At 39.1% G+C, this 19,276-nt stretch overlaps 1 protein-coding gene across 2 annotated transcripts in view; it reads right to left on the bottom strand.

Moving 5' to 3' along the window:
• The window catches only part of pde5ab (phosphodiesterase 5A, cGMP-specific, b), a 104,046-nt gene that overhangs the window by 68,569 nt on the left and 16,201 nt on the right, over positions 1 to 19,276 (bottom strand). The window contains exon 1 of one of the 2 annotated variants that reach the window (XM_085267475.1): positions 2,824 to 3,107. The exons of the other annotated variant lie outside the window; for it this stretch is intronic. Coding sequence (XP_085123601.1) covers positions 2,824 to 2,921 — 98 coding nt within the window. The 5' untranslated portion in view covers positions 2,922 to 3,107. Of the gene's footprint in view, positions 1 to 2,823; positions 3,108 to 19,276 lie in introns of those variants that run through there. 2 annotated transcript variants of the gene reach the window in all.

Below are 19,276 nucleotides of genomic sequence, written 5' to 3'. Positions count from 1 at the left end.
TTCTTGTCTGCTACTGCATCAAAACAAAAACAGACATTAATCAAGAACAGTTTGCCGAAATTTATTCTGCAATTAGAATAAAAATGGAGAACGATACGAATTCAAATCATTTGTTAGGCATCTCATTACAGGCTGAATTTTAAATTTTTTCCATCATGAAATGAGTTCCATGCCCGTGTAGTGGAAAGAAGAAGAACATTAAAATTTAACCAGATGATCACATTATACACACTTTAATCTAATAAAAATCTCTTCTTTGTACCTAATCAAAGCTCACAAGCTTCAACTTCAAAAGGACTTAGTTGAGATGAGGATCACAGAGCTTCCACACCAAAAGAACAGGATCAGCATCGACTGAACATAAATTACAGAGGTTCCATAAAACCTGTTTACATCAACTAACTGAAATTCAACTCAAATGAATGAAAACAGTGCAAAAATGACCAAAGTTACAAAAGAATTGTTGATTATGTACAAACAAACATGCGTCTTCAGCTGCTCTTCATTCAATGTAATAACTCATGAAAACTATTCCTTCTTATTCCTTCTTGCATTTTAAGTCTGAAGCTGATGCTATCCTTTAGGGAGAATGGAAGTTTTGCTGACCAACATTCATGAGGGCACGTGGGACAGAAAAGAGTCAATAATTTGCTGGAGAAACAAGCTGTTGGTTCTTAAGTCTACTTCTAAGGATGCAATCTAATCCTGACTCAAGAAAGCTGGACAGGGTCTCAATGACTGCTGGGAGATTTATGAAATTCAATTCTATTCTCTGCATTTACGACATCACACATCAACATCAACTCAGTATCAGCAGACACCTCGACATAAAAGTGTCAGGAGTTTACAGATGTTTAAATGCAATGATAAAACACTGAATTCCAAAGTCCTCCATTTTTGCAAAACCCCATCTGAGCCTATATATCTGAGAAGACTACCCACGCTGACCTGCCAATTATTTCCAAGTACACTAACAAACAGCATACAGTAAGTTATACAACCTGCAATATTTCTTATTATAAAATTAACCACAAACTTTATGCAAAAGAAATAACTAAAAGCAGGCTGTCTCTCACTGTGGCTCAGGACACAAACAGCTGAAATTGTGTTCATAAACAGCCAGACCACCTTCAAAATGAATCTCAAATACTTGAAAGTATTCAGAGTTAGCCTTTAAATTTAATAAGAGAAAGCTTGCAAAAAGATTTAGAAATAAATGTACAAGTGAGAGTGAGAAAGAGATGAAATGTTGAGCAAGCAGAGTGCTCTTTACATGCTTAGAAGATGAAATTATTATATGATATTAAATAACAGTAAACGGTGATAACAATGTAAATTGAATGAATGTAAATGCAGCAGTAGCCAGAATACTTTTATCAAGGCTATGTGTTTATGTGTGTTTGTGTGTGAGATAACCACTGGAAGCCTCTAATGATGACATTTACTGGAACAAATCAAATATGAGTGTGTGTATTAGACAGAGTGTATGCTAGTGTGTAAACAGAAACATTAAATTGAATGTGATTATGGAGAATCTCTCCAATCAGCCAACACATTGTCTAATCAACCCACACACATTTCGAGCATGCACTCCACTTCAGGTCCAGTTTTCAAACGCGCCGAAGGTCATGTGACTCATTCTGTTTCTATGCCTGTCACCAAAGCTCTGTTCACCTGAACGGAAGGTCAGAACCTTGAGAAGGTGATAAAAAGTGCTGGCTGTGAAATTGTCCGTGGTATCTTGGGCATATCCAAGCAAGTAAAACTTTGTAGGAGACAAAGTGCTCGTTATGTGCAGTTTCTCAGAGGTCCTCTCCTCCTCCATCTCCCATTGAGCTGCCTGACTCCCCACAGGGCTGACCCTAATGTATCCAGGGGATGTGTGGCTGAATCAATACCTCTCTAAGAAATGCCTCTCAACCAGAACTGCAGAATGGCTGATGTGTGCAAACCTCTTGCTCCAAGCCAATCAACTTTTTTGCTTTAGTAATGTGGTCAAAAAACGCAGGAGGGAGAGAAAAAAATGTCCTCTGACAATGGAAAATATTTCAAGATGGACTTGGGATGTTGTGACAGATGAAAAAACACTGAGTGACATTACCTTGGTGGTAGTGAATAAATAGGTCTGAAGGGGTTTGTCACTAAAGCAAACACAGACATAAAGTGCCCTGATGAAGTGCACTGATGAAATTCCCAGGTATGCATGCTGTAAAAAAGTCTTACACAGCCGCTACAGTTCCAGAAAGACTGCTTTGGATTCTGTGTTTGCCGAACAAATTGAAAGGCTAATTTGTTCCAAACCACACTCTCTGAGGTTCAAAAACTGAACGCTACAACACAAATGAAGTGCTTTCTTTTATATGGAAGGTAAGTGTAATTATCACTGAACAGCAAACTATGAGAATTAAACAGAATCACTGGCAGCAGTAAAAGTTAATGATTAAAGGGCTCAGTCTAACTCTCAGAGGTGTTGTGACGTGGACGGTGAAACGAAATAAAGTCGTAGACTGAAAGGAGCTCGCCAGCACAGCAGCTCTGTGACATCCAAAACACTGCAGGTAGCGCACCTGAGCAGGCTCACCTCCACTGCACACGATGATTGGTGTCAAGATACGATCAGTGCAGGTTTTACAGTCTTCCTGAATAAACAGCGAGGTAAAGTGACACCTACAATGGAAACAGTCAGAACTAACAAAGGGAATCTGATTGCCTGCGCGGCTGCACATAAAATAGTTTATTTGCAGAGAAAAGCCCTGGAAAGTCACATACACCCGGCTGAACGTACACTGACCTCTCCACTGTTATTTTTTTTCTTATTTTTACCTTGACGCCTTTCTGACAAAGTAGGAATGGGTGAACTCCAAGTGGTCGTCCAGCCACGCTTCCATCCTCTCGTTTTCCAGGGAACAACAGTCCTCCATGGTGGAAAAGCGACAACAGCGTCTCCCCACTGTGAGCTCCGATTACATTTATCCGCGGAAGACCCGGTACCGAATATATGTGGAGGAATAAAGAGGGAGCAAGGCGGGAGAGAAAGAGGGGGATCCGAGAGAGAGCTCCTCGCTAGCCGGTTGGTAGGTCGGTGCGCGCGGATCAGAGCTGTGACTGCGCGCTTCCTAGTTGGTCAAGCGACTCTGAGTGAACTGGAGAGAGAGAACGAGTGAGCGAGGGAGTGAGGAGAGAGGGGGTAGCAATCGAAAAACCCAAGTATGAGAGATGTTATAGTTTAGTTTCGTTTGTTTGTTTGTTTGTTTTATGTAGAAACCACATTGTTAGGCTATAGCCTGACAAAGTTATTTCTACTAACTATTGTTGTTGTTATTATTATTATTATTATTATTAGATATAATATTAATAATGCTTAAGGTTATTTTAAATTGGAGGACGGCAAACACGACAACAATTGGTCTATATATATATAAGTCTAATGATAATTTAAGTAAAGAAATAACAAATGTAACCTACTGCTACATGGGTTTGATTTGTATTGTTGAAATATTCTGCTTTGCTTCCAGTCACTGATGTTTGCCATTAGATGTTTATATGTTTGCTTCCATGGGTCAGCCAATCAGACTAACTCTGCATCTAAAATAGCATCGTGTGGCCATTGTTCCACACACTTCTGCGTAGATAAATCGTTGTCTTTTATTAACTAGTTAGCCTATTCTTGCTACTTCCCTAGATTTTTTCAACCTGGGAACACATTACCAAACTAGCCCAACTTTATTCTATCTGTACTGTAACAATGGGCATCAGCCTCTGGTTAGTAAGGTCCCATATTTGTGGTGTTTTGAAACTGGATGTAGAACACTGTCTGGCTCTAAATATTCAGCTGTGTTTCAATCAAATGGGTAAAGTCTAATCTTGTTTATCCTTCTGTTTGACAGTAATATTTCCAAAATAAACTTCATATTGTATTCAATAAGACGTGTGAGCTTGTGACTGAGATCATAAAGTCATAAGGAATGTGTTTATTGAGGTCATAGATAAGGGAGGCAAAGGGCTATTTTCCCATAAACTTGCATACAACCAGCTTGTTGACACCAGATGTGGCATCCTTCACTGGCTATTAGGTTTTAAGCTTTTTTTTTTGCATTGGCGCCACCTTTCACACTAAGAAAAGTGCACATTTATTAAACATTCTTTGTTTAAGAGAACCCAAGTAATAATTACCAAATGTTAAAACATTTGATGTCAGATCCCTGTCTGTCAGTGTTTACTGTAGGACACTGCAGTGTGTGATATGTACATCAGTGCTGTGAATAAAGTACTTGTCTCAAAAGCAAAACTACTATAGGATACTAAAGTTTCAAACTAGGACTGGGCGACCTATCTAATATACTAATTGTAAGACAGGTTTTGCCGCGTACCATGGTTAAAACAGCTTTATGGTAACCATCGAGTTAAAATAGTTAAAATAAAACATTTCTATTAATTCAGATTTTGTTGTATTAAATGTAGAAAAAATACTGAGTGGTCGATTTGAATGAGTATACCAGTGCAATTTCAGGCACAATATGGTTTAAATTACATTTGTTTTTGGAGGTTATTTAAACATATTCTGATATATATTGTATATTGTGTTATAGCCCCAAGTATCCTTTAACAGAAAGAAGCAGTAATGTATGTCAAATATGGCTTGTCATTTGTGGTTCACATTGTAAAAAGATGTGTTTTAATTTTTTTTCTAACTCTAACCAAGTACTTTTTGTGATTCAAACAGAAATATAAACAAACAGCAATAGGAAAATGACACCAAAGCCTAAAAATGGCCCCAAAGCAAACTAGAATTCCTGTCCGCTAATCAAAAGTCAGATCATGCTCACCACATCTACCACATTATTCTGACTAGATCTCAGTAAGACCATATTCTGAACAAAAAACAACATTTCATTACAGTCAGAGATTTTACAGCTTGCTTCTTTCTGGTAACTCATGCTGAGGAGAAAGAAAGTTGTGCAAAGTCCAAAATTGCCTCAGGTTATGCCAGTTGAATAAAACTGGTTAGCAGTGAGGACTACTAGCAAGTAGTGATGTGTCGGTCGCGAACGAAATGGCTCTTAGAGCCGGGTCTTTGACGTGAACGACGCGAGCCGGCTCCTTATCACGAGCTGTGGGGTTTTTTTCTCTTTCTTTCTCTCACCCTCTCTCTCGCACTTTTTTTCCCCTTCACTCTGCACACAAGCCTTGTGTTTTGCGCTGGGAAGAGGGGGGAGGGGCCGTAGTTACACTGGCAGTAGCACAGGAACAGAGCGGGAGGGAGAGAGAGAGAAAGAGAGCAGGGGACAACAACTTCACATTAGAAAGGTATAGTAATCATCCACAACTATTTTCATTTGCAGATGATAAAGGATTCAGAAAGTTTATTCATGCAGGCCCATATGACAGAGAATATGCATCTTCTTTTTATTTTCATATTTTAATTTATATTTAATTGAGTTGTGGTTTGCAGTGTTTTCTGCTGTTTCACTTTAAATTTGTTTAAAAGGAAAAAGCTGAAAATTTAAATAGTTAAAAGTTGAAATATGAATAGTTGGTTTTTGTATTATATGATTTATTTATTAGATTTTATGTGGAGTGAATAAATAAAAGTATATTTATGGTGGCCCCTAGAGACAAAGCACGTACAAACACGTACGCACTCCGAAGCACGTACAAACTCCAAAACACGTAAAAACTCAGAAGCACATAAAAACTCAAAACACGTACAAAACACAATGCTCCAGGATGCTAGTGTCAGTGTTGAGCTTTTGTTACCTAGTGGCTACACAAGTACCAACGACCAGATTTGGTGTGTGGTTGTAACAGGTAAATGAACTTTTTTTTAAAAAAATATTTCAATACATATGAGTGCTTGTGTATAAATACACAAACAATACACACATGCTTTCAATTGTGTAATTTAAGTGATCTAGGTAGCTCTGTTTTGGAAGTTCAGTTCATGCTAGAAATGTGTTTTGGAGTTTGTTCGTGTTTTGGAGTTTGTACGTGTTTTGTCTCTAGGGGCCACCGCATATATTTATATATAAACATATATAAATAAAACCACTTTTTTTACATTAGTAATTCCTTTTGTGCATAATTTTATATTATTGTTAATAATAAATTAATTAAAGCAACAAGACAACCTGAAGAGCCAGTTGGGAGCCGAAAGAGCCGGCTCTCTAAAAAGAGCCGGAAATCCCATCACCATTCACCAATGTTCCCTCTAAGCTGCACGCATGCGCAGTTGCGCACTGCGGGCTCGGTCTCTGCGCACAGGAAAAACTGCATTGTGAAAAAAAAAAATCTAACCTGAATTGAAAATAAAACTTTAACAATTCTGTTTTGCAGTGTAGTCAGTAAGTGACTGGCTGCTCCCTGTATGGGATTAGAACGATGCCACCTTATCCTGTAGTCCAGCCGATGATGCGATTCACATTCGTATATAAGCAGTTAATCAGCGTGGTTGACAGGCTATGACAGCGTCCTTATGTGCGACACCGGTGTTTTAGCTAGCAAAGCGTCGTGGCTGATGTGGAGTGAAGCCACGTTAATGACAACGTGTACAACCATTGGAGATGTGAGCAGGACAGACGGAACAATTGACGGAAAAAGTGTGGACTTTATACCAGTTTTTAAATTGTGTTGATAGGCCACGTAAAACCAGAGTTATGATAAAAATATCTGCAATGTTTGTTTTTCCTGAATGCTATGTTTGTTTATATTTACTGTGGTAAGAAACGGTAAAAACTGCATTTTATAAGGAAAACGTTCGAAAACACTCTCCGCCTGTAAGCAAAAACAAAACCAACCCCCCCCCCCACCACCACCCTTTCCTATTCATCGAAAAAATTACCATGTTGACCAATCAAAAAATTACATGGCAACGTGGCATTTAGTTGTTTAGGAAAGGGGGAAGTTTTAGGAGTGACGGCGGTGTTTTGAGATGAGAGATTTGCCACGTTTAGCGCAAATCTTGTGTAGTTAGTGTGTAGTGTAGTCAATAGTTTTGTTGTGTGTGTCAGAACAGTGAGGCAACTGCTGAATGTTACAGGTGTTACAGGAGTGATACATCTCCTGTTGTCAGGCCTGAAGGTATCAGGCTGTTGTTCCCCTTTATCTCATAGTGGACAGAAATTATTTTTTGGAGTGACACAAATAATTTGTGTGGCATCAAATTTGATGCAGAACAGCTGATTGTTCTGTAAATAGTAAATAGAAGTATCAATCAAAGCTATTTCCTCTTCTTGTACAATAATCTCACTAGTGTTTAGCTTTTGACTACCTGCCTATATTGCAGGATTCCACTACCTTATGGCTGGACACATCAAGAGCTGCATACATAATGGAGCAGAAGTTACCCTTATTTTACTGCTTCTATTTACTCTATGACTATTTGCTTGTCCATTTAGTAGAAGGATGCATATGCCAGTGAGTAAAGAATCAGTCACACTAGTGTAAAAACAGGATTGCAATCTCGTTGTCGTGAAATTGTCATTAATGCTCTAATTTCCTCCCACTTGACTACTGCAGTTCACTTCACACCAGACTCAGTCAGTCTTCTCTTTCCCATATTCATCTTGTCCAAGATACTGGTGCCAGCTCCTCACAGGCACCCAAAAAAGAGATCATATCCCACCTCTTTTAGTTTTTCCCCACTGGCTGCCAGTGAGGTTCAGAATCAATTTCAAGATCTTCCTGTTTGCCCCTTCATGGTTTGGTTCCAGGTTCCAGGTTTAAATTCATAGGAGAGTCAAATCTGTTCCCTCCACTGAGTCTACCCATAAAACTTATTTTTACTGACTGGCATTTAAGTCTGTCTGTTTGTCTCTCCTGTGCATTTGATTGTATATGTTTAGCACACAAAAATTATCTCTATTTATTTCTTATTTCTTTGTTTTTTATACGTTGTGTACGTTGTGAATTTGCAGTCAGTGGTTGTTTTTTTCCCTGCTTTTTGCAAATGGTTGCAAGTAGTTGTGGCATCCAATTGGTCATCTGGGTTGAGGGTTTCTCCACATAACTGCCATCCAACTTTGTTATCGTGAAAGGACTGCCAACTGCCAGGACACTGCAATGTTTAAAAACACAGGTGTATCATTATCACACCCACTGGTGATGATGTACATATTAAAAGAAAAGTATTGATGTATTTTACTCTATATATTCACTTTTACATAGTTTTGGGGTTTTTTTGTACACTGTTATCTTAGTTATCTATTTTTTCTATTTATAATTTTTTTCTTATATATTTTTAATTAACCTTTTCTTGCTGCACCTTCACAAAGCTGCTATAAGAAGTGAATTTCCCCAGTGTATGATTAAATGCAAATTATTTCCAAATCTAAGTCAATGCATCTGAGTCTGCACCAGAGAGTACCATTTATCTGTGACGTGTCCCTTTGCAAAAGAGGACTCTACTTAATTGGGTTTGCTATGATTATATAAAAGCAAGTCTGCTAAGTGTTTTTATTATGTTGCTGTTAATTACACAACTATGTCACTATTTTTAGAGGAGTAACTCTTTTTTTTTTGCCAATTTTTCATAGTTAAATATCATTTAATTGCAATGCAATCACCAACTTGAATTACAAACTGATGGTAGACTGATCTTTATTCTTGTTATCTGACACACCAAAGTTACTTTGAAGGCAGCAACTAACTGAGAGTGGTCACAGGCCTGGTCTCTGTCTTCAAAGTAACCATCTCAAAGGTCATGCTCGTATTAATTTTGCTTCCACTGTGGTTTCCAAGTAGTTTTCCCTTGTGTGACTGCAGCATTGGTTCATTTGATCAGAGTACAAACAGATGTCCACACAAAGGCTTCCACTCACCTTGCAGCATATCTTAGCATATTATTGGAGAAAATATTTAACTATTTGTTTAACCTTTTGAGTTTTAAGTTATCATCAGTGATAACCCCAAACCTATCTCAGAACCTTTCACCCTTTGTTTTTTTCCCCTGACTGCCAACGCTTGGAAGATGATTCTAAAAAAATATTTCAAAAACTACAGATGGTGACTTTAGACCTCAGCTTGTTAAACGACTGAAAACTTATACAGTACACTGATAGTGTGAAATTACAAGACACTTCACAACTATAAGCTACAGACAGATTCTTAAGTCACAGATGTTGAAATATGTCATGTAAAGATCCAATGGAACAATCAGCATTTATAACAAGTTACAGTAAATACACATGCATGAGTGTAATATAATCCTAATGCATAAAAAGCTGAGAAACAAGCAACAAAGAGTTTTTATACTAAATTATAATGAATTATATCAATGCATTTTTTTCTAAGGAAGAAACAGTCACCAAGATTTTCAGTATTTTGTTTAAAAGTGATCATTTCTATCAGTTAAAACTGGTGTGAATGAAGGAAAATACAGAAATTCCTCAAGGTTCGCCTCAAAGTATGCATTGTTTATCTGCCCTGATCTTTCTTAACCTGTGCATTGTAATAAAACTACTAATTCAAAGTTAAACTACACACAATCAACTCTCCCAGTAATTAGCTTTTCAATTATTATAGCAAATCACATGCCTGAAGGAGCTCCAGATTTTATTGATAAAATCTAGTGTGTCTGCTCTTTGGTCTCTCGTGTCCCTCCCAGCTGGACACTTGCACCCCATTGGTGGTGTCATCTTACCAGCAGATGGTGGTTGTTCATCTACGGGGGATCCATCCCAACCCCCTTTCAACCTCCCACCAACCGCACAGCACACACACCCAACCAATCAGAGACAATATAACCTCTGGTCAGTCAAATGTTTCTTTTTTCTTATTTATATCTCTATTCAGTATTTAATAATAAATAAATCAATTTGACTGCATTTGAGCCAACAGTATGTCTCTGAACACTCAGACTTGGATGCTTCTGTCCTTTATCACTAGTGTCCCAGTGCCACTGGCAGCCATGCACGCCCAAGTCATTACACTGCCTGTGCTGTGTTTTCAGATGATGTGCTATGCTTTGGCTCATGAGCTGTTCCATGCCTTCCCCATACTTTTTTCTTACCGTTATTCTGGTAGATGTTGATCTTGGTTTCATCTGTCCAATGAATGTTTTCCCAGAGCTGTGCTGGCTCCTTTTGATGTTTTTTTTTTTAGGTCAATCTAGCCTTTGTATTCTTGAGGTTTGTGAGTGATTTTGGGCTTAGAGTGAATGCTTTGTATTACTTCAATTTTCTTCTCTTTATGGTAGACTTGGGTCTCCTGGAGTGTTGCTCACTTGGCTGGCTGTTGGTAAGGGATTTCTCTTCACCATGGAAATGATTCTGCGATCATCCAGCACAATTGTCTTCTGTGTAAGTCCAGGTCATTTTGTGTTGGTGAGTTCAACAGTGCTTTCTTTCTTTCTCAGGATGCACCAAACTGGAGATTTTGCCACTCCTACTATTGTAGCAGTTTCTCAGATGGTTTTTTTTTCTGTTTTTGCAGTTTAAGGATGGCTTGATTCACCTGCATGAAGAGCTCCTTTGACCGTATGTTGTCTGTTCAAAGCAAAATCTTTCTAATGCAAACACCACATATCAAATCAACTCCAGCCTTTTATCTGTTTAATGGATAATAACATGGCAAAGGAACTGCCCACACCTGACCATGAAATAGCCTTTGAGTCACTTGTTGAATTATTTTTTCCCCTGTAAAAAGACGGTGGCACATATTAAAGAGCTGAAACTCCTAAATCCTTCATCCAATTTGAATGTGGATACCCTCAAATAAAAGCTGAGAGTCTACACATTATTCCCATGCCCATTTTATAACTATAATTGGAATATGTTTCAGTAAACTGGTAAAAAAAAAAAAAAAAAAAATCTTGTGTCAGTGTCCAAATATATCTGGACCTATCTGTATGTGTGTGAACATTAAAGTGGAATGTTTGTGGAAGAGGAAGCCACCTCACCCCCACCCGACTCCTCTTTCTCTTTGTCTATCCCCTCAGGTCAGATCAGAACTGACATAATTGAAAGGCTGCCTGAGTGTGTGTGTGCCATGTGTGTGTGTGTGTGCAGTGTAGAGAGAGTGTCCAAATTTGGGAGGCATTGTAGATGCACATTTGAATGCTAGAATAAAAAATAAATTTTATTTTCACAATCATTGTTAAGTGTATCCCTGTAATGTAGTTTCATGGATAGAAAAGCTGCTAAAACGGTCGTGGCTCAAAGAATCGGCAGTTCGTCTTGTAACCGGAAGGTTGCCGGTTCGAGCCCCGGCTCTGACAGTCTCGGTCGTTGTGTCCTTGGGCAAGACACTTCACCTACCGCCTACTGGTGTTGGCTAGAGGGGCCGATGGCGCGATATGGCAGCCTTGCTTCTGTCAGTCTGCCCCAGGGCAGCTGTGGCTACAACAGTAGCTGCCTCCACCAGTGTGTGAATGTGAGAGTGAATGAATAGTGGCATTGTAAAGCGCTTTGAGGGCCCCGAAAAGCGCTATATAAATGCAATCCATTATTATTATTAAAACATAACATCACAAGGCACTAAAGATTTAGTCATGCAAGCTTTCTGAATGAAAACCAGAATATTTGGAATAAGTTACATAAAATAACTGTTTAGTAGAGTTTTCGTTACAGCAGAACAATCACAGAATTTTCATCCATTCACGTTTTTTGTTATTCATTTTGAAAAATAATAGTTAGGTCCCTAATTAGTTGGCTGAAGGCAGTTTTGTTAGTTCTACCTCTGTAAACTGGATTTTAAATCAAACAATCAAGATGTGACTGAAGTGCAGACTTTCAGCTTTAGTTCGGCTTTAGTTCAAGGGGTTTAACAAAAGTATTATATTAATTGTTTAGCAACACATTTTTTAGAGACTCAAAAGTTACTGGAATGACTGAAAAGCAGTTTCAGTCAGTTGCTTTCTTTTTCCTCGACTGCTCAGTTGCTGTTTGTTTGTGGGTGCTCTGTTAGGTTGTAATCATTTATCTGACTAAAGAATATGCTGTTTCGTTGCCTTTAGAAATCTTTAGGTTACTTTCTTACTCTCCTTTTTCTTTCATGACAAATGAAGCAGACATACAGTAACATCTGAAGTTAATGTTAATATGTTTTTATAGCTTTTCACTGAGAGTTAAGTGCATGTGAGAGAGGCTGTTACTAGGCTGAAAAAAAAACAGAAAAGCAAATAAACCTATCAGAGAGATAACAAACACTTTAAGAGTGGTCACACCAACAATCTGGTATATTCTTAGAAAGATTTAATGAACTGGCAGACTCACCAACACCAAGAGGTCTGAATGACCATACAGGACAAATAAAGCGTGCCATGGTTAAGAAAAATAATCCACTGTTTACAAGAACAGGAAGGCCATATTAGATTAATATAATGTCTCAAATAACGTTCAAAGAGCCTGCAGCATTCTGAAAAAATAAATAACTCATACCAGAATGATGTATAGCCGCCAGTGGAACTACGTCACTAATGTTTATTAATGTGAGAGCTGGCAGAAGAAGCAGGATTAACTGTGGAGTCTGTAGAGCTTTACCAGTGGCTGCAAAACTGATCACACAGTGCTTCATAGTGCAAGTGAATAACGATCTAAAGCAAGAAAGTTTGTAAAGGATCTCTAAAGGCAAAGAAATAGGACATTCTTCTTCAACCATAAACAATCAGCAACTGAGCAATCAGTTGAAAAGAAATGCAAGCAGAACACTTGATTTGATTTGCCTAAATCTAGTGTCTGCCCTGCTCTCAAGGGTAAAACTAACAGCATAGTAAACCTGACACATAACAACAGCAACAATATCAAAATGTAGAATTTCCATTTTAGGAGTGGCAGTATGTTGGTAATACACATCTGACAGTAATGTTTGGATCACAGGATGTACCAAAAGAAGTTTCAAAGACAACTTACAGTCTTGTACTAAACTGAAGGTTGGGACAAACCGACACTGTCATTTGTCAGCTAAATGGAATGAACATAGTCATGTTCAAGTGTGTTAAACTTTAAAAAGCAAATTGTCCTTTTAAGGCTTCAGGACCACAAAACGTTCCAGTTTAATTCTTTCCCACAGAAGCAGAAAAGCTTTGAGATGACTTCAGCTGTCACTCTCCCATGAAACAAGGACTGAGACGCCTGCTGTGGGATAGAAGAAGGTCACCACTGTAAGCAGCGCAAACTATGAGTTAACATTTACAGTATCACGCATAAACACACACACGTCAGGTGTTGCTATCCTAGTGCGGACATCTCATTGATATAATGTTTTCCCTTACCCTAACCCTAACCATAAAAAACGAATCCCTAAACCTAACCATTAACTAACTGTAACCCTAACACTAAAAGACATTTTGAGCCTCAAAAATGCTTTCAAGCACATGGGGACGGGTATTTTGGTCCCCATAATGGGACCAAATTTACACAGGTACACACACACACACACAGAAATACACACACAATCAGTTTTTTTTTACAGTTTTTGCCCGTTGCTTGAACACTATAAACCCAAGCTTAGACTAAAGTAACACAACTTGAAGCTTTTGTTACCATACCTCAAACACATGTACCCATACCTTAAACAAAAGCGCTGCTTTGCACCCTAGTTGCAATTATGCAACACACTTACTCCTTTATGCAACACACATGGTCCTGCATACTACACTCTATTTCATACATAAGACACTTCGTTCACAAAATGAAATTTCAGGGTGCCATTTGGAAAACACATGTATCCAAAATACAAAACACATCGGGTAATTGCAACCACTCAAATATACACCTGAAGGCACTTACTTGCAAAACTGAACAACAATTAGCCAACTACAAAAAGCCCTCAGCGTAGCCATTTCAAGAACTTTGCAAGCATGGATGGAGGGAGAGCAAGAGGAAGAGGAGGAGGAGGAAGAGGAGGAGGAGGCCGAAGAGGCCATGCACGGACCCATATTTCTGATGAAATAAGAGCAACTTTGGTGGACCATGTCATCAACCATGGCCTGACTATGAGGGAAGCTGGGCAGAGAGTCCACCCACATCTAAGCCGCTTCACAGTGGCATCTGTAATACGAACATTCCGACCAGAAAACAGGTATGTCTTCACCTCCATACCTTCTGCTCTACTCAGATGGTTTCATAGCACTGTTCTACAGTATATCACATTACCATATCAAGTGTACGGGGTGCTAATGCTCCTTTTGCAGCCAAAGTGGCTGATTCCTTATATTGAAGTACAGTGTTGTACAGTGGATGACACAGTACATACAGTAAAGTACTGTAAGAAAAATAAGCAAACCGATGACAATATGTGGTTGTATTCCTCCAGAATGACCCGAAGACCTTCTGGGGGAGGACGGCAACGCCTGTTCACACAACAGCAGGAACTTGCCGTTGTGGACCTAGTGAGGGCAGACAATGCCATCTGTCTCCACCAGCTACGACGGAAAATACTTGCAGACAGGCAAGTGTTCAACAGCATAAACCATGTGAGCATCACCACCATCAGACGCATCTTGGGTAAACACAGCATCACCATGAAGCAGCTCTACAGAGTCCCATTCGAGAGGAACAGTGACAGGGTCAAAGGACTTCGAGCTGAATATGTACGGGTACGTGTAACTGTCCCTTACATTTACAATAGAGTATTGGTGAAGTCCAGTAGCAGCTGAATATGTACCATATCAGTACCACATGGATCTATTCTGAGAGCTACACAGGTACCTGTGTGATGGGGTGAGGGTGCTGTATGTGTAGCACTGTAGTACAGTGATATGTTCCCCTTTTTTCCAGAGAATCTTGGCCATGGATGGAGCTGCACAGCCTCATGAATACATTTTCATTGATGAAGCTGGATTCGACCTGAGCAAAACAAGACGACGGGGTCGTAATGTAATTGGCCAAAGGGCAATTGTGCACGTCCCAGGGCAGCGCGGGGGAAACATCACATTTTGTGCCGCCATATGCCTTCGAGGGCTTCTGCACCATCATGCAATACTAGGTCCATACAATAGCCAACACATACTCACATTTCTAGATGCTCTCCATGATATAGTTGTACAGAACAGACCAGATCAGCCCAGGTTTGTGGTGATATGGGATAATGTCAGTTTCCATCGGGCTGCTCTGGTCCAGGCCTGGTTCTCCAACCACAATCAATTTGAAGTGGTTTGTGGTTGGCTAATTGGTGTTCAGTTTTGCAAGTAAGTGCCTTCAGGTGTATATTTGAGTGGTTGCAATTACCCGATGTGTTTTGTATTTTGGATACATGTGTTTTCCAAATGGCACCCTGAAATTTCATTTTTGAACGAAGTGTCTTATGTATGAAATAGAGTGTAGTATGCAGGACCATGTGTGTTGCATAAAGGAGTAAGTGTGTTGCATAATTGCAACCAGAGTGCAAAGCAGCACTTTTGTTTAAGGTATGGGTACATGTGTTTGAGGTATGGTAACAAAAGCTTCAAGTTGTGTTACTTTAGTCTAAGCATGGGTTTATAGTGTTCAAGCAACGAGCAAAAACTGTAATGGGTTCCCTCCATCCAGTAAAGTTGGAGAAAACACAGATGTGTGTCTGCACAGTGTCAGCACAGAGTGAGGACAGCAGGAATAACTCTCACAAGAGAGTCAGAGTGACAGAGAGCTGCTCTCCTCCAGCTCAAATGGAGCTGTTTTTCTCAGAAATAACAGAGAAGCCTTTGATTGCACCGAGCTAAAAATGACAATTACTGTACAAATATCACATAATCTTCCCCTATCCTGTGCTAGAAATGAGGACCACATTACTAAACTGAACTACCGTCCCCAGAAACACCACTTTGTTGGTGTGTTGTTGGTCTGAGTCTACATACAGAAAAATGGATGCACCCAATACTTAGAAAAAAAAGGCAAATTCCTACGCAGCAGAAAAGAGACAAGAGAAAATGACTCTTTTTGTAGAGGAATATAATTCATTCGCCTGCTCTGACTGTACTTTGGCAGGTTTCCAGTTAGACAGCACAGAGTGAAAATAGACGGAAATTATAATGACAAAGACAGAGGGTGTATATGTGTTTGCACAGTAGTTTCATCTTAGAAAAAAAAGCTTTCTGAGATGTTTCATCTACTTTCAGAGTGTGAATGCATTTAGAATAGGGATTTCCGGCTCTTTTTAGAGAGCCGGCTCTTTCGGCTCCCAACCGGCTCTTCAGGTTGTTTTGTTGCTTTAATTAATTTATTATTAACAATAATATAAAATTATGCACAAAAGGAATTACTAATGTAAAAACAAAAGTGGTTTTATTTATATATGTTTATATATAAATATATGTGGTGGCCCCTAGAGACAAAGCACGTACAAACTCCAAAACACATTCCTAGAGTTAACTGAACTTCCAAAACAGAGCTACCTAGATCACTTAAATTACACAATTGAAAGCATGTGTGTATTGTTTGTGTATTTATACACAAGCACTCATATATATTCAAATAATTTTAAAAAAATGTTCATTTACCTGTTACTACCACACACCAAATCCGGTCGTGGGTACTTGCTGGCTTGTGTAGCCACTAGGTAACAAAAGCTCAGCACTGCGCCTAGCATCCTGGAGCACTTCTGTTGTGTTTCGTACCTGTTTTGAGTTTTTACGTATTTTGGAGTTTTTACGTATTTTGGAGTTTTTACGTATTTTGGAGTTTGTACGTGCTTTGTCTCTAGGGGCCACTGTAAATATACTTTTATTTATTCACTCCACATAAAATGTAATAAATAAATCATATAATACAAAAACCAACTAGTCACAGTTCAACTTTTAACTATTTAAATTTTCAGCTTTTTCCTTTTAAACAAATTTAAAGTGAAACAACACAAAACACTGCAAACCACAACACAATTAAATATAAATTATAATATGAAAACAAAAAGAAGATGCATATTCTCTGTCATATGGGCCTGCATGAATAAACTTTCTGAATCCTTTATTGGATGTGGATGATTACTATACCTTTCTAATGTGACGTTGTTGTCCCTGGCTCTCTTTTTCTCTCTCTTCCTCCCGCTCTGTTCCTGTGCTACTGTGAGTGTAACTACGGCCCCTCCCCCCTCTTCCCAGCGCAAAGCACAAGGCTTGTGTGCAGCGTGAAGTGCAAAAAAAAGAGAGAGAGAAAAGGAAAAAAAAAAACCCACGGCTTGCGATAAGGAGCCGACTTGCGTCGTTCACGTCAAAGACCCGGCTCTAAGAGCCATTTCGTTCGCGACCGACACATCACTAATTTAGAAGGCATTATGTTTATCTTTATTTCCATTACAACTATAATTGTGTGGATGCCCTTGAGGGCATCCACACAATTACTTGTACTTGATTTCCTACCCTTTTTTCGGCCAGTGTACACTGGGGTAGGCTTCGCCCTAAAGGACACAGAAAACTGTGCATTCCTGTAATCATCAAAGCAGCTAACCAGCAACTTACAAGACACAAGATGACCTTTGAGTGCTTAATTGGGGGACATATCTTACTTTTGTTTGCTGTATTGCAGTGCAACAATGGGGTTTAGTTGGACTGGATGTCATAATAGTTTCACCTCACAGCAAGAAGTCTCCTGGTTCAAATCCACCAGCTAACCAGGGTCCTTCTGTTTGGAGTTTGCATGTTTTCCCTATGTGGGTTCTCTGCGTATTCTGCCTCACTCACAGTCACATATTAACCCAGAGACTAAGGTAACTGATGATTTTAAATTAGTCTCTCAGTGTTTGCCCTGTAATAGACTGGCAATCTATTCAAGGTGTATCCTCCAGTGACCCTGAATTAGTTAAGTGGTTGGGAAAATTAATGCCAAAAAGGTGAGGCACCCTAATAATTACAGTTCAAGCCTGGTAAATAACCACATATTCTGTTCAGACCTCAGTAACATGCTTAGCTTAACCTATCTTAATGGCACCCCAAGGTGCAACAGCCACTACTATCGGATGAACTACGATGCAGCTTCAATATGCCAAAACAACTTAAACTTAAAACACTGTTCAATCTGCAAAGAAACTGCAATAAAAGCCAAAGGATCTGACAGTCCAATTCCCTAGAGCCAAAAGCACATGGAAAACTGGAGAACTGGCAATGTGTGAAAAGGCCAACGTGCTAAAAGCTTCAAGCACAGCTTAAAAGTGATTAAACTTAGCAGGTATCAGGTTCAGCTGTGTAGGTTAAGGGTTTGAATTTCCTGGTGACAAAGCCTTTTTGGGAAGAGTTGCTATGATATTCCTGTGGGTTGATTTTCAGCTTCCTCCACAGCCCAAAGATATTGATGCTGGAATAACTGATGATTTTAAATTAGCTAGATGTCTGGCTGCGTGGAAAAAGTGCTTATATGCACAGAATAAAGGTATGAATAAATAAATAAAATAAAAGGTAAAGTGCGACTTGTAGTGTAAGTGCTGTGTATGGTTAGCAAGACTAGAAAAATAAATGAATCCTGCCTTAGTCATGAGAAACTTCCAAGAGGCTAAAATTGGGTATTACTAAGAAATTGCAGCTCTTATGTTCATTAGACTGGGATTGTCTGGACTATAAGGTATTTGAAAGGATGGTTCTTTTATGTACAATTTCAAGGTTCAAAAAAGGCATAACTGGTTGAGAACTACAGAACTACCACACCAAGCAATGCAACTCCCTCTGGTCTATACTTTTTTCCTCATGGGATTACCCTACAGCAAGAAGGCAACCTAGACAATACCTCCATAATGTGTGTGAACTACTACTACAAGAAAAGAACAGTCTCGAGACTTAACTGCCGGCTAACGGAGTATAAACAGAGAATAATCATTTTGGTAATTTTTTGTGGAACTTGTTTTTAGAAATAACACTTTTTGCACTCAACCTTTTACCTTTGAATCTTTATACTTGTAAGTCAAATAGCTATGTTATCAAATAATTCTGGCATATTGTTAGAATAGTTTTAAGCTGATGAAATTATTTGCTGTTTAAAAATGCTTAAAGAGACCAATTTGGAATTCCAGGGCTTTCATTGGAGATTATGTATCGGAATTTCAGGAGCAGGATCACGCCCCCAAACACGTTCTTTCCGGTTGTCATCTACATAGGCTCCCCCAGTTCTGCAAGCTGTTCATTCTTGTTTACGTGCCTCATTTCTATTTAGTGCATGGGGATCTGCCAGGCCTGGGAGCCGTCGCCAGTCCCCTTCGAGGCCTTCCCCAGTCCCACAGCTCAATTCATGTCAAAGCATTCGCCTTTACCTACTAAAACGCTGTCAAACCTAGAATGAGGACGTGGGCTCAGCTAGTGAAATGTATAGTTTGAAAAGAACTGATACATATTTAACACAAGTATGTGAACCAGCATTGACCCCTGTGTCTCCTAAAAGCACTT

The sequence above is a fragment of the Mchenga conophoros genome, linkage group LG3 (genome assembly GCF_057382185.1).
Source record: "Mchenga conophoros isolate Kocher_MC1m ecotype Shallow Benthic linkage group LG3, M_conophoros_male_GT1.1, whole genome shotgun sequence".
NCBI classification, from domain to species: domain Eukaryota; kingdom Metazoa; phylum Chordata; class Actinopteri; order Cichliformes; family Cichlidae; genus Mchenga; species Mchenga conophoros.
This window is presented reverse-complemented; position numbering and strand designations above follow the sequence as displayed.